The 16779-nt window shown below is 41.3% G+C and overlaps 2 protein-coding genes across 5 annotated transcripts in view; one reads left to right on the plus strand and one right to left on the minus strand.

The window, feature by feature from the left end:
• DMD (dystrophin) overlaps positions 1-16779 on the minus strand; it is a 1914059-nt gene that overhangs the window by 467216 nt on the left and 1430064 nt on the right. The gene's annotated exons all lie outside the window — the stretch shown is intronic.
• Positions 7043-7742, plus strand: LOC103297858 (sperm acrosome membrane-associated protein 4-like). The gene has a single exon (XM_008154602.3). It carries the CDS (start codon positions 7252-7254, stop codon positions 7621-7623), a length of 372 nt encoding a protein of 123 aa, XP_008152824.1. The 5' UTR covers positions 7043-7251; the 3' UTR covers positions 7624-7742.

The raw sequence follows: 16779 nt of genomic DNA on the forward strand, positions 1-16779 counted from the left end.
CATGTCCTGGAAGTTAAAATCTCAAGGCAGACTTTTTTTTGGCCTATATTATGTTTGGACTAACCACATGGCCTTAAATTGCTATAGCACCCATCATGTTATCCACGGTGGCTTCTTTGCCTAGGATTAATAATAACAAACAAGCCAACAAACCAAAAAATAAAAATTTATTTTGCAGTACATTTTATCAGCAGAGTTCATGATAGTTGATGTACACTTAATTTTAAAAGGTAGGGAAGGTTTAAATTGGGGAGGTGAGGAAAGAAGAAGGAAAAGAGATGGAAATAGAAGTGCAAGGAAGATTCTGAAACAGTTTTCATAAACTTAGCAGCAATGAGACATACTTAAAACTGCAAACAAAAAGAATGCCATTGCTCACTGATTCTGTAGTCAACACTTTCTCTAATACCCTAGAGAAGCTATTTCAAATTGCCACTTGCTTTGAATTTTAGACTCTAACACCATTACCATCACACTGCATTTAACCACAACTTCCACTTCAATGAGAAAAAAAATACAATACCCTATTTTAACCTTTTACTAAACTTACAAAAATACCAGCAACTATGACTATCCTTTACCTCCTCTTCTATAGTTGCAATAGATGTGCCTTCATTCCTATCTGAGACCACTAATGATCCCTCATTTCTTTTGCATCCTCAACTTCTCCTTTCCACTGACATTTAAACACACTCAAATCCCTCTTGTCTTAAGGCCATTCCTTTCTTCTTGCCCCTCCATCCATTTTCTGTTACTATGTTCTTTCTCTTTTTGAATCATAGCCATAAGGCTTGAAATAATTGGTTTATTCTTGCTCCTTGATTTTCTCAATTCTCAATAATGTCTCAACCCACTGCAATCTTGCTTCCTTATTTACCACTGAGTAATTACCAGGTTCTCCAAAATCAATGCTGAAATTGATCATATTATGGTTATCAGTACCCTTCTTTTTCCTAAATTAATGGAATATATTTTGGTCTTATCTTTGATGTCTCTTTCATAGCACCCGACAACTCTGAATGCTACTTTTCTTGAAAACCTCTCTTCCCTTAGATTCTGTAACATTGCACACACCTGGTTTGTCTCCTACCTACTGAATTTTTAATTTCCCTGTCTCCATGGCAAGTTTATTTTTCTCTGTTTACCCCTGAAATGTTGCTGTTTTAATCCTAGGTACTCTCTTCTCTATATACAAGCGTTTTCCTAAACCATTTCAAACTCTTGCAAGGTTTTCATTACCTGCATACTTACAAAATACAAGTAAACATCTCTAGCTCAGAACTTTTCCCATAGGTACAGCTCACACACCCAGCTGCCTGGACATAACCATTTGTACATTCCATGGGCAACTCAAACTCAATATATGCAAGCCTGAACTTAGTATCATCCCTCCTGTCTCACCACCCACTCTCTTTCAAACACACTCCATCTCTTGTGTAAAAGAGTTAAATAAATGGTACCAATCTACCATTTGGACAATCTATTTGATCGGCCAAATTAGATATCTGACTTACATCTTCCCTATAAGTCACCTGTCATAACCTAAAAATTTCATAATAAATTTTTAAAAATTGTGACATTGGTTAATAAGATTATATAGGTTTCAAATGTACATTTCTAGGATACATGATCTGCATTACATTGTGTGCTCACCATCCCGTCAAAATCATCTTCCATCACCATATATTTGGCCTCCTTTACCTTTTACTACCCCACTTAACCCCTTTCCTCTGGCAACCACTGTACTGTTGCCTGAGTCTATGAGTTTCATTTTATATCCCACATATGAGTAACACCATATGGTTCTTAGCTTTTTCTGATTGACTTATTTTTGTTTAGCATTATATTCTCTAGATGCATCTATATTGTCACAAATGACAGTATTTCATGTTTTCTTATGGCTAAGTAGTATTCCATTGTATATATGTACCACATCTTCTTTATTGAATTTTAATGCATTGAATAGGGCTATTAGACTTCTAAAGCTGTAGAGAATCTTAATGGCTACATACCCTAGGGATGAAAAAAGAGGTTTCCTCTATGTGCTAACTACATTAGTGTGTGGTAGCTGCATGTATCATTGTCTTGAGTAGTATTCCGTTACAGGACTTATTGATTAGTGACATCTCCTAAGGGCAAATGAGGGAGAAGTGGAGGCAATCCACCTATTTGCCTTCCTTGATATAGTTAATCCTTTGATTTTCCAGATAAGAAAATTAAGGTGCAGAAGAGTAAGGCAACTTGCTCCAAGTTAACATCAGTGTTGCAGCAGAACCAAATTGTTTTTTATTTTATTTATTTATTTATTTTTATTTCTAGCTCTTCCTTCACATCTGGTCTCTAGATTTCTTACTGAGATAAATTACAAATCCCAGCCCTATGATTTACTACCTTTCAAATTTTAACTCATTTTCAAGGTTAACTTCCTGCCTTGGATCACAAGCATAAATAAATCTATGTTTGCCATCTGAGAATACAGCATGATCACAGGAAATAGTCTTCAACATCATAAAGCTATCATATAAAATGCAGTGACAAGTGCACCCCCTAAAAGGTCAATGTTATAAGTAGTAGGGGCCACTGTCAATCAGCTTAAGCATTGCAGGAGGAGGAGGAATTGTGAGTAGGACAACAGAGATATCATCTGCAATATCATTATAAGCCATATTTGGCTTGAATTTACACAAATGGTGGCAGGATACTTGCAAAAACTTTTGTCTCAGCATGAATAGGTAAAGAATAAAATTGAGTAAACATCTTTTCATGTCCTAGTCATAGTGCTAGGCACTGGAGATAAAGTGGTAAACAGAATGATGTGGTCCCTATGTTTGTGGTTATTACTTTTAGGTGAAGAAGTCAGGCATTGAACAATGATGTGAGCATTTCAAAAGAGGAAGTATTAGTAACTTATGGGAGGGGTGAGTAACCCGATCATCCAAAATTTTTGGCACCTGGTACTCAGAGACAGATTATAGAGATCAGTTTGTGATAACTTTTTATAACTAAATTGGATATCAAAAAACAAACACTAGATTGCTATGAAAAACCTACAAGTTTAATATTCATAAATTGGCATTTTTAAATAAGTGAATACAAATAGAGAAGATAAATTAAAATTGAGTAATAACTGCTTGCCTCATGATCTATACTGGTTATTAAAAAAAAAACACAGACCCTTAAATCAACACGTCCCCTGATGTCTAAAAGATGCTTATTACAAACTAGATGCTTTTCCTCTTGCTTCACAGATTAGTTTAAACATATCTAGCAATCAGGAGTCATTATTTTTATTCACTTGGAAAGTCAGAAGTACCTTTTCTCACTATTTTGAAGGAAAAGTAAAACACCATTCATTAGGAGATTTTATGGATGTCTTAAGGTGTGCTTTAATAAATAGGATATCATTTATGACTTATCAAAAGGTATGCCTTGGAGTCTCTTACTTAATCTCTAAATTCAGTTGACTTTCCCCATTTCTCTAACACTGAGCATAGCAAAAGGAGATGCTCTTGATTAGCCAAGAGCCACTGTGGCTCATACACCAAAATATATTGAACTCAGGGTTGTGGAACTGTGAAATCACCCAAATACAGCACTTCCAGATGAAAACTGCTCTGAAGATGTTTTATCTTGAAAGGTAGAAGGAAAGTGAGCAGTCCTTATAATTCTATAAAATTTATAAACCATTCTTGGGCATATTACATGACCTATAAAATACCTTTTGTACAATGTTTATATATAAAGAAGCAAGAGAAAGAGGTTGTTGGTATAAATTAGAACACTACTGAAATGCTGAGTCTGAAAATTTGAAATATGATTTTAATGTCCTTTTTTATAACTTTATTGGAATATAATTGAAGAAAAAGAAACTGCACTTATTGAAAGAGTACCACTTGACCATTCTGGACATATGCATATGCCCATGAAACCATCCTCACAACCAAGAGAATAAATATATCCATTCTCTCTAAATTTTCTCATCCCTGTTTAATCTATTCCTCCCTCTACCTGTCTCTAGGCAATTATTTATCTACTTTATGGTATATATAAAATTGCTCTTTTATATTATAAAACCAGAATTGTTCAGTATCTTTGGGGGGGTTGTAAGCTGGTTTCTTTAATTTAGATTAATATTTTGAAAGATTTTAATATTTTGAAGATAAGTTTTCATTACTAAGCAGTATTCTATTGTATGAAAATCCCACTATTTGTTTATCATTTACCTTTAAAATATTTTTATTGATTTCAAGGAAGGAAGGGAGGGGAGAAAGAGATAGAAATATTAATGATGAGAGAAAAAAATTGATTGGCTGCCTCCTGCATGTCCCCCACTGGGGATCAAGCCTGCAAGGCTGGCATGTGCCCTGACTGGGAATCTAAACTTGACTTCCTGGTTCACAGGTTGACGCTCAACCACTAAGCCATGCCAGCTGGCATCATTCACCTTTTGATGGATATTTTGTCACACTACCTCAAAAGTGATTTTAATTTCTGAAATTATTTCTGCCTAGAAAGAAATAGGAGTCTCACCTAGTGATACAAAATTTGGCTATCTGGCAGATGGGGCATGTGATGGGTGGAGACCTATAAATTCAATTATAACCATTGACAATTTTCTACATTGTTATTAACATATTCAATAAGCACTGGTGCTTGAGACTGAAATTAAAAAAATTAATTTAAATTCACAAGTATAAGTTTAAAAACTGATACTTTGTAACAAACAGCAAGTGCTGTTTGGGAACCCTAGCATACTGTTGGTCACAATGCAGACTGGTGCAGCCACTGTGGAAAACAGTATAGAGTTTCCTAAAAAAATTAAATATGGAACTCCCTTTTGGCCCAGTGATCCCACTTCTAGGAATCCTATCTAATAAAAGAGTAATATGCAGATTGACCATCACTCCAACACACAAGATGGCTGTCCCCACGTGGTCAAAGATGGCTGCTCCTAAATGGACACAAGATGGCCACCACAAGATGGCCAGCAGGGGAGGGCAGTTGGGAGGAACCAGGCCTGCAAGGGAGGGCAGTTGTGGGTGATCAGGCCAGCAGGGGAGGGAATCTGGGAGGGACCAGGCCTGCAAGGGAGGGAAGTTAGGGGTGACCAAGATGGCAGAGAAGGGAAGTTGGGGGCGAACAAGCCTACAGGGAAGGGCAGTTAGGGGGGACCCAGGCTTGCAGGGGAGAGCAGTTGGGGGGACCATGCCTGTAGGGGAGGGCATTTAGGGGTGACCAGGCCTGCAGGGGAGGGCAGTTAGGGGCAAACAGGCTGGCAGGAGAGCAATTAGGCATCAATCAGGCTGTCAGGGGAGTGGTTAGGAGGTGATCAGGCTGGCAGGCAGAAGCGGTTAGGGGCAATCAGGAAGGCAGGCAGGCGAGCAGTTGGGAGCCAGCAGTTCTGGATTGTGAGAGGGATGTCCAACTGCCTGTTTAGGCCCGATCCCGGGATTGGGCCTAAACGGGCAGTCGGACATCCCTCGCGGGATCGGGCCCAGTGGGATCAGGCCTAAACGGGCAGTCGGACATCCCTTGAGGGGTCCCAGATTGGAGAGGGTGCAGACTGAGCTGAGGGACACCCGCCCCCGTGCATGAATTTCGTGCACCGGGCCTCTAGTATATCATAAGCAACCTGAAACACAAATCAGAAAGAATATATGCACCCCTATGTTCATAGTAGCACTATTTACAAAGGCCAAGATCTGGAAATAGCCAAAGTGCCCATCAGTAGACGAATGGATAAAAAAGCCATGGTACATTTACACCATGGAATACTATGCAGCAGTAAAAAGAAGGACCTCTTACCCTTTGAGACAGCATGGAGGGACCTGGAGAGTAATATGCTGAGGGAAATCAGCCAGTCAGAGAAAGACAAATATCACATGATCTCACTTATAGGTGGAATCTAATGAACATAATAAACTGATTAACAAAATAGGTCCAGAAGCATGTAGACATGGAACAGACTGACATATCTCAGGGGGAAAGGGGTGAGATGGGAAGAGATTATCCAAAGAACTTATATACATATATGCATAAGCAATGGACACAGACAATAGAGTGGTGAAGACCTAGAGTAGGGCCGGCCTCAGAGCAGGGGGAGAAAAATGTGGGGGGCGGGGATTGGGGGACATCTGCAATGCTGTCAACAGTAATAAAAAACATAAAAATAAGAAAATCCTGCTAATGTCTGGCCTTAACATTCCCCCTGTAGAATGGGGACCACCAAGGTACCTACCCCCATGAGGACAATCTATTAAGATACTTAAATTTTCATCTGGACTCAGACTTGAGTTTAAGCCGGGGCTCCGCCTGTTCCCACTGAGGGATGCCTCAGTTTCCCCCTCTGGAAAGAGACATCGTTTATTTTCTGACACCCATGGGGGCTGTTTTGAGACTCAGCTGCTTCCTATAATGACCCCCATTTGTTAAGCTTTCTGTGTGCCAGGCTCTGGCTGTGCCTGCTCTGTGTGCCTGTTTGCTCATTTGAGAGACAGGTAATAGGTAGAAAGATTCCAACCAGAAAACATGGGTGGAGCTCCCTGCACGGTGCCCAATGTTAGAAGCCTGGGAGCTGTGGTGAGCCCTGCCCTTCCAAGTCTTGTCTTCACAGTGGTGGCTATTTAACGCATCCACCACTGGTCTTGCACACAGCAGGGGCTCAATAAATGCCCTCTTTGAATTAAATAAACTTGGGCTGTAATCCTGGCTCTAAGGCCTTGGCTATGTCACTTTCTCCTCCTGAGCCTTGGTTTGCTCATCTGATAAACGGGCTCACCATGGGCACTGGGCAGGAGCAGCACCTGGCACCCAGTAGAGCCTAAGACTGAGTGGCCAGGATGATAAGTGTTGGGCATAGTGTTCATATGTAGGCAAGGTGGCAATGACCTCACACCCTGGTAGATGAGTGAGCCAACTTGCCCTTCAGATTGTTACACCCCTCCCCCGCCCAAGCCCTCACCCCCAGAGTGGCCAGTGGAACCCTGAGGGGTCTGTGAGGTCACCCCATTCCGCTCCACAAACACTCTTGTGGGGCAGCAGCCACTGGCTGTCTCTGTCCCAGTTAAGCTTCAGAGACCCTGGGACTTGAGAGCCGTGGTCAGGAAGAAGCTCCTGAGAGGAACACGGAGCGTTGGGAACCAAGGACACTCCAAGTGCTGACCCGGGGAGGCCAGAACCAGGGACAGAAGTCTCCTGGGCGTGCGGAGTGTCATTCAGCAGTTACAGGAGGCCCACCACCACCAGGCCACCATGGTCCTTGGCTGGCTACTGCTCCTGGTGATGGCTCTGCCCACAGTCACGACAGGCGCCGTGGACTGCATCTTCTGTGAGCTGACTGACTCGTCCAACTACCCTGGCATCCCCATGACCTGTGGCGATGACAAGGAGTGCTTCATGGGCAAAGGGACGGCACCAGGCCTCGGCCCCATCATCAACAAAGGCACCATGGACATCAGTTCATACCGTCGCCTTGAAAAGCCTGTCACCTATCAGAGTGTCACCTACAGCCTCACCTTTACCTGCCATTATGGGGAACTGTGTAACAGGGCCCCCACCCCCGCAGGCAGCCTGAAGGCGGGGGCCACCTGCCTGGCGCTGGGCGTGCTGCTGCTGCTTCATTGACTGTGACCAGCGTGGAGGGCACGGCCTGGGACTGGTCTCAGGGCTCCGCTGCTCCTTGTGACCCCTACCTCTCCCCCCACCCCCCCACTCCCTTAAATGACCAGAGGCCCTAGACAAAATAAAATAATAATGATGATAAAGTTGTACAGTACTTTTTAATGGGAATGATAGTATAATAGACTTTAGATATAAGTAATAGTTATCATGCTGTTATAGCTAAGAGGAGTGATGAGTTGAGGCAATTATCTGGATAATCTAGGACCAGAGGCCAGATTTCTTTAAATTGTGAATGGTAATTGCTTAAAAAAATACAGGACATAGTTGGCTGAACTGCATGTAGATTTTTAAAAAAAATCTTTATTGTTGAAAGTATTATAGATGTTCCTCTTTTTCCCCCATTGACTCCTTCCCCCCATGCCTCCCCTCTAGGCCTACAGCACTATTGTCTGTGTCCACAGTTTATGCATATATGTTCTTTGGTTAATCTCCTCCTGCCCTCCCTCCCTCCTTCCCTCTGGAATTAGCTCCAAAAATTCAAAATGTAACTGCCATATGATCCAGCATTTCCATTTCTGGGAATATACCCAAAGAAACCCAAAACACTAATTCAAAAGTATATATGTACCCCTATGTTCATAGCAGCATTATTTACAATAGCCAAGATTTGGAAGCAGCAGATGTCCATCAGTAGATGAGTAGATAAAACAGCTATGGTACATTTTCACAATGGAATACTACTCAGCCATAAAAAGAAGGAAATTTTACCTTTTGTGACAGCATGGATAGACCTGGAGAGTATTATGCTCAGTGAAATACGCCAGTCAGAGAAAGACAAGTGCCATGTGATATCACTCATATGTGGACTCTAATGAACAAATTGAACTAACAAGCAAAATAGAGGCAGGCTCATAGATAGAGAGCAGGCTGACAGCTGTGGGGGTTGGGGGATCTGGGATGTGTACAGGGGTTGAGAAAAAAAAGGAGAGAAATAACTCATTGGACACAGACACAGTGTTGTCATTGTGGTGGGGGGAGAGAGGTTGGTGGGAGCTGGAAGAGGGTATGGGGGATAAATGGTGATGGAAAAAATAGAAAAAATAAACACTGATACTTTGTTCAGTTATTAAAAAACTTCAGTATGTTTGGCACACCTTGGTTATATGAATTTGCTTTTTTTTCAATGTAAATTTTATGATATCTAAAAACCAATAAGTATTTCCAATGAAAATATAGTATCTGCACTGAGATGAGGAGTAATTGTAAAATACATACTAAATTTCAAAGACTTAGAAAAGAAAAATGCACAGATGATGTCTTCTATGTATTTTTTATTACATATTGAAATGATAATATATATTGGATTAAATAAAATATATTATTACAATTAATCTCACTTGTTTCTTTTTACTTTTAAAGAATGTGTCTATGCCGAAACCGGTTTGGCTCAGTGGATAGAGCGTCGGCCTGCGGACTGAAAGGTCCCGGGTTCGATTCCGGTCAAGGGCATGTACCTTGGTTGCGGGCACATCCCCGGTAGGGGGTGTGCAGGAGGCAGCTGGTCGATGTTTCTCTCTCATCGATGTTTCTAACTCTCTATCCCTCTCTCTTCCTCACTGTAATAAATCAATAAAATATATTAAAAAAAAAAAAAAAAAAAAAAAAAAAGAATGTGTCTACTAGAAAATGTAAGATACTTATGTGGCTTGCATTGTATTTCTATTGGACAACACTATTTGGGACATTATGTGGACATTGCAAATACACAGTTGAACATCCCCTTAGGAATTTTATAGAATGGTGATAAACCCACTGCTATGGCAAGAAGAGATAAAAGTCATTCACAGAACACTATGGGAACATAGATGAGTAGCAACTAAATCAGACTGAAGTCAAAGACAGTTTCCAGCAAAAAGAGATGGAAACTTGAGTTGACTTTTGAAGTTTGAGTATGAATTGGATGAAGAAATAAGAAAGGATTTCAAGGTAGAGAGAATGGCATGTTCAATTTCATTGGGAGAAGCAGTATAATACAATGACTAATCCAGTATCCTCACCCTTTGGGTGATACTCAAGCTGTACCACTTACTAACTATAGGGCCTCAGGCAAATTACTTAACTTCTCTGTATGTTTCTTCCTCTATGAAATGGGGATAATACTGTTGTCTGCTTCCTAAGGTTATTATGAGAAATGAATGAGCTAATATACTGGTCAGAACTGTGTCCAATGCCATATCAGTGTTTGTTGTTATCATTGTGAATTAGAAAAAACAACAATTCCACTATGGTCAGAGTCAAGGATTTATGCAAGGGAGTAGTAGGAGATGGGGCTATAGAGGAGACCAGGCATTAAGCTTTCACCTAAGAAGTTTGAACTTTGATCCTTGGAGCAGTAGAGGATAAGTCACATCAGGCTGAAGGGTAGCAGAGTTTAGGGGGACTAAGGCTCTAGGTAAGAGATGAGAGGCCAATTCAGCAAAACTATTGAGAAGTCACTTTTTGAAAGAGGACATACAGAAGGCCCAGAGACATATGAAAACATGCTCAAAATCACTAATCATCCAAGAGATGCAAATAAAAACAACAATGAGATACCATCTCACACCTGTCAGAAAGGCTATCATCAACAAATCAACAAATGACAAGTGCTAGAGAGAATGCTGAGAAAAAGGAACCCTCTTGCACTGTTGGTGGGAATGCAGACTGGTGCAGCCATGTGGAGAACAGTATGGAGTTTCCTCAAAAAGTTAAAAATGGAACTGCCATTTGACCCAGTAATACCACTTCTAGGACTACACCCCAAGAAAGCAGAAACACCAATCAGAAAGGGTATATGCATCCCTATGTTCATAGCAGCACAATTTACAATAGCTAAGATTTGGAAACAGCCTAAGTGCCCATCAGGAGATGAGTGGATTAGAAAACTGTGGTATAGCTACACAATGGAATACTACGCCGCTATAAAAAAGAAGGATCTTTTACCATTTGCAACAGCATGGATGGAACTGGAGAGCATTATGCTACATTATGCTAAGCGAAATAAGCCAGTCGGAGAAAGATAAATATCACATGATCTTACTCATATGTGGGATATAATGATCAACATAATTTGATGAACAAGAATAGATTGAGACAAGTAGTAGGAGACTGGGGGCGGGGTTAGAGAGCAACCAAAGGACTTGTATGCATGCATACTAGCATAACCAATGGACGCAGACACTGGGGTGATGGGGGCTTGCCCGAGGTGGGAATGGCTGGGGGGGGGGTCAGTTGGGGGAAAAGGAGATATATGTAAAACTTTAGACAAAAGAAAAAGAAAAAAAAGATGTAGAACCTGGGGCAGGAGGAAGCTATTGAGAAGCGATGCAGGGGTACTGTGAAGGTAGGGCAGGGCATGAATTTTGGGGCAGTGGTTGCTAACTGCTCCTGATTCTCTTCTTCTTTGTAGGTCCCAAACTAGACTTCGTTTCCCAGGCTCTCTGCAATTACCTGTCGCCACAGGACCGAGTTCTAGCTAGTGGAAGGTAAGTGCATGGGATGTGGGCCATCCTTCATGACAGACCTCCTGTTATCTCCCCTTTTGGCTCCAGAATGTCTTCAGAAGGGCAATCTTGGGAAATGAGTATTGAAGATGGAAGAGCCTTCCTGGCCACTGTGGGTTGCCATTCCTCTTTTCCTACACACACACACTTAACAGTGATTAACATGTACTAGTACTAGTAACATGGACTGTTTACATAAGAAACAAATGCACTTTAAAAGAAAGCCATTTTATAGTCATACATTTGGAAGAATGTTTGATACAGCAGTTAGCCTATGCTATATATATATATATATATATATATATATATATATATATATATATCCTATCTAATAAAGGAGTGATATGCAAATTGACCATCACTCCAACACACAAGATGACTGCCCCCATGTGAGCACAAGATGGCTGCCCCCATGTGGACACAAGATGGCTGCCACAAGATGGCCAGCAGGGGATGGACCAGGTCTGCAAGGGAGGGCAGTTGTGGGCGATCAGGCCAGCAGGGGAGTGTAGTTGGGAGGGACCAGGCCTGCAGGGGAGGGTAGTTAGGGGTGACCAGGCCAGCAGAGTAGGGAAGTTGGGGGTGACCGGGCCTTCAGGGAAGGGCAGTTTGAGCAGACCCAGGCCTGCAGGGGAAAGCAGTTGGGGAGGACCAGGCCAGCAGGGGAAGGCAGTTATGGGTGACCAGGCCTGCAGGGGTGGGCAGTTAGGAGCAATCATGCTGGCAAGGGAGCAGTTAGGCATCAATCAGGCTGGCAGGGGAGTGGTTAGGGGGTGATCAGGCTGGCAGGCAGAAGTGGTTAGGGGCAATCAGGAAGACAAGCAGGCAAGCAGTTGGGAGCCAGCAGTTCTGGATTGTGAGAGGGATGTCCGACTGGCCGTTTAAATGGGCAGTCGGACATCCCTTGAGGGGTCCCAGATTGAAGAGGGTGCAGGCTGGGCTGAGACACACACACACACACACACACACACACACACACACACACACACAGAGACACACACACACACCCATGCACGAATTTCGTGCACCAGGCCTCTAGTGTGTGTGTGTGTGTGTATATATGAAGTGTTTAAAGTGCTAAAAGCATTTTTATGAAGTAAAAAGACTTAATGACTGATAAGATATGGGAATAATAAGAAAGTTGTCACCAAATTCTTTGAGTAGTACAGTCCCATATGTTATCTTGAGTGCAAATATAAACAGTGAGCCAATAAGTATTTTCTTTGTGACCTTGTCAAAGCATACTTTTGATCAGTAATGAAAACAGTAAGGCAGGGATGGTACTAGAAATTTGGTTAGGTCAAAAAAATTAAGCATATACCTAAATTAAGCAGAAAAGAGGTCAAGTTTCATAAGAAACTGGGAAAAAGAAAATTGAGACAAGTCACTTGGTTAAGGTGCTAAGAGTCAAGTAGATTCTAACATTCTGGATAAGCAGGTTTTGGGTTCCTAGAGTATAGAGTGTTAGCAAGAGCCGCTCTGACATTCCCAGAACTATGAAAATTGAATTCTGATTTAAGGCACCCTGAGTGAATACGCAAGGGCTTCTGGAAGGAAGTTCAAAGCCTGTTGTCTCTTAATCTCTAGAAATCTAGATACAGCTTACCCTTAAGATGGAAAAGGGCTAAGTCTTCCAGGGGCTCTAAGGACTCTTGCTCTGTATAATGGAAAAAGAGATAAGTCTTCAAGAGATTTTAAAAAATATGGTGGTTCCATCGAATAAATACAAGATCAAGTCAGACCCTGCTTGTTTCTACCCAGCATCAGGCCCAGGGCCATTAGGCCACAGCCTATTATCTCTCATGCCTTCACCAATCCTAATCTGCCAGGCAATTCAGCAGAAGCTCACTCAGGGCCAGCACGGAAGAGGCGTGAGATGAATGTTGCTGCTGCCATTCCGGTAACTGGTGTGAGCTCTAGACTTCATCATGATATGATAATTCCTTCTGACACTTGTTTCACATTAAGAACCCTATTTCTTTCCATTAGATTTTGCAAATAATTTTCCTTATGCTGTTTCTTCACAGAGGTGATACATTTTCTTCATCACAATTTTTGAAAATGTGCTGTGAAAAAAAATACAGTGTGCTATCTGCAGTACTCTTTCCTTTGTCTTAAAAAAGTGTTCTAGGGGAAAAAATGACAAGTACCATACAAGTTGTGAAAATGGGCATTTATGACTTCTGACAAGGCTCTCTTAACCCCTGGCTGCTCTGGACTTTACCAGCCACAGTTGCTAAGGACCAGCAGGTGGCAAGATCAGTCATTCCCAGCTCTAAATCAATGACCTTCTTACGCCTACCCCAGAGTGTATCAGAACCTGGGCACCCACTAGCAGACAGGGTCTGAGATGTACTTGAGCACTCACTATGTACCAGATACTGTTGTATACAAGTCCAGTGTATTAATTCACTTAATTCTCCTAACAACCCTCTGAGGTTGGTACTATTATTTCCATTGTGCATGTAAGGAAACTAAGGTATACAGAGGTCACCCAGATAGAAAATGGTGGCCAAGTTATTATTCTTTGCCTGTTATGGATTCTTTACAGCTGCTGTTATTGAAGTAATGACTGTGTCTGACCTTGGGTGGATAAAAATCAGCCGGTCAAATGTTAGGAGTCCTAGGTCCACCAACACATGATCTCTTGCATTAGATTATTTTCTTATAACAACAGAACAACAGAAACAGCAGCAATAGCACCACTATCAGCAAACATTTAGTGACGACTTACTTGTGTCATGCCACACACAATATTAAGTTCTTTCCTTTTGTTACATCAATTTAACTCTGATATTCAGTGGGCATGAGTTGACCTGCAGTCTCTCCCATTAGCAACCTCCTTAGGTCCTTAGTCATTTAGGCTGGACTGCTCTGATGGTGGTTTATAGCTCAGGGCCCTGATTGAACTGGAGTTAGAACTTGGTTTTGAACCCTGGGTACTTGACCATACCTTGTCCATTTTCTCTCCCTAAGGAACTGGACTCTAGTTGTTACCTAGGGATTGCTTCTCTCTGGATAAAACCTACCTTTCCCTCCCTTCCCATGCTAAGAACCTGCCTGATACCCATCCTTTAGTTATTCACATCTTAGTTATTAGTCCTATGTTTACAACTTCCCTTTGGCTGTTGTCTTTTGCATAGCTGGTCCCTTTCCTTGGGGACTTGCCAAATAGCCAGGACAGTCCCTGTAGCCTCCGCTCTCTACCAGTTATCTGCTGCAGCCATCATGCCTCTTGTCAAAGCTAATGTGGGTCACATGTCACCTACCAACAGAATAGTTCCCTATCTATGACATAGACTAGGAAATGCCTGTAGGTGGGGACCTGGTCTCATCTTCACTCCTGTGTCTAGCACATAGAATATTCCTAATATGTGTTTGCATAATGAAGAAATGAATAAGTAAATAACGGATATTGAAGGATATCAATCTTCATTTTCTCATCCTACTGTTAAAAAGGCAATACCTCAAAAAGCATACCAGTTCTAGCTGATAAACTGACAGAAAACTTGACACTGCAGGTTATATTTCTCCAGTAAAATTTTCCATTACATAACTGTAATTAATTTATTCCAAGATAGTAGAAATGCATTGGTGCAGTATGAGTATGAGATGAAGGGGATTTAAAGAATACAATAAAAATAGCAGTTGAATATGGTTAACATAATCTAACCCTGGGAAGATTAAGAGCTTTCAATTCATATGAAAACTGAAATCTATACACACACACACACACACACACACACACACACACACACACACAATTATTAAAAATGAAGGCTGTTTATAATGAAATGCTATCACCATGCAAAGTTAGCATGGGGTATAAAATAGACAAACTAACAGTGTGGCAATAGCTGGGGTGAAGTTATTTAAATGGAATTCCATAGAGTAACTTTTTAGTTCCAAAATGGTCAAATCACACAGTAGTTGGAGATATAATTAAGAATTATGTTCTTAAAAATTGTGTAACAGAAGGTAATTAATATCTATCTGGAGAGGCTGGATTTTTAATGAATCAGACATGACTCTGCAGAGAAATGCTCAATGTTGCCCTCTACTTCCATCATTCTCTGTTTAGCTAAACACTCAGCAGACAAGGGGCCTCCTGGTGCATGGAATCGAGTTTTACATTTGTGAACAGAAAGAAGGCATCCACTGCTACTCTTTAGCACACTTGGAATGCTGTGGAAGGACCAGGGAATTTCTGGAACTCTACACTAAATTGAAAATGTGTGGATTGGTATGTTTTTAAAACAATGAGTCATTTCCAAAATCTGGATTTTTTATTTCCCATTAAATTTGCTAAGTTATAAAGTGTTTTTTACAGGCAGCTTATGCAACTTAATAAGAGGAAGATAAATGATCCAATAAAAAAATGGGCAACAGACCTAAACAGAATATTTTCAAAAGAAGACAGAAGAAAGGCCAAGAGACACATGAAAACATGTTCAAAGTCACTTATTATCCGAGAGATGCAAATCAAAACAACAATGAGGTACCATCTCACACCTGTCAGAATGGCTATCATCAACAAATCAACAAACAACAAGTGTTGGCGAGGATGCGGAGAAAAAGGAACCCTCGTGCACTGCTGGTGGGAATGCAGACTGGTGCAGCCACTGTGGAGAACAGTATGGAGTTTCCTCAAAAAACTGAAAATGGAACTCCCATTTGACCCAGTAATCCCACTCCTGGGAATATATCCAAAGAAACTAGAAACACCAATCAGAAAGGATATATGCACCACTATGTTCATAGCAGCACAATTTACAATAGCTAAGATCTGGAAACAGCCTAGGTGCCCATCAGCAGATGACTGGATCGGAAAACTGTGGTACATCTACACAATGGAATACTATGCTGCCATAAAAAAGAAGGAATTCTCATCATTTGCAGCAACTTGGATGGAATTGGAGAACATTATGCTAAGTGAAATAAGCCAGTCAATGAAAGAAAAATACCACATGATCTCACTCATTTAGGGATAGTAAAGAACATTATAAAGTGATGAACAAAAAGATAGATACAGAGACAGTAAAGCATCAAACAGACTTTCAAATTACAGGGGGAAAGTTTGGGAAAGGTGGGGGAGTTTTGAAATCAAACGAAGGACTTGTATGCATGCATATAAGCATAAACAATGGACGCAAAACTCTGGGGGGGGAGGGCATGTGTGGGTGTGGGGTGGGGGGGTAATAGTAAGATATGTACACATATAATACCTCAATAAAAATATTTAAAAAAAAAGATAAAAGTGTTGAAGTGGAGGGTCGGGAGCCTTGAGAAGAGCCCATCTGACCCCTCCTCCCACTGGCCTCTGAGGCACCCTGCAGTATTTCTAGAATGCCTTGAAGCATGGTTTGAAAGCCACTCAATCTGGAGCAACCCTCTTACTTTTCAGTTGTGGTTACTAAGATTTAACAAGTTAAGAAACCTTTAAAAAAATCACACAGACACAAGAATTGGCACAGAGAGAAGAAATCAGAGGTGTTTTCACAGCACCCGACTTTGGTGCCTTTGATCTCACTTTGTCATTGCCCTATCCCCAGGAGCAGTGTTACTCAATGCCATTGCCCTGTCCCCAGGAGCAGTGTTACTCAATGCCATTGCCCTG

This window comes from Eptesicus fuscus, chromosome 1 (assembly GCF_027574615.1).
Source record: "Eptesicus fuscus isolate TK198812 chromosome 1, DD_ASM_mEF_20220401, whole genome shotgun sequence".
NCBI lineage: Eukaryota > Metazoa > Chordata > Mammalia > Chiroptera > Vespertilionidae > Eptesicus > Eptesicus fuscus.

Bases quoted from the DNA above. Each gene is read 5' to 3' on its own strand.
- LOC103297858 (XM_008154602.3), top strand. From the start codon at position 7,252: ATGGTCCTTGGCTGGCTACTGCTCCTGGTGATGGCTCTGCCCACAGTC.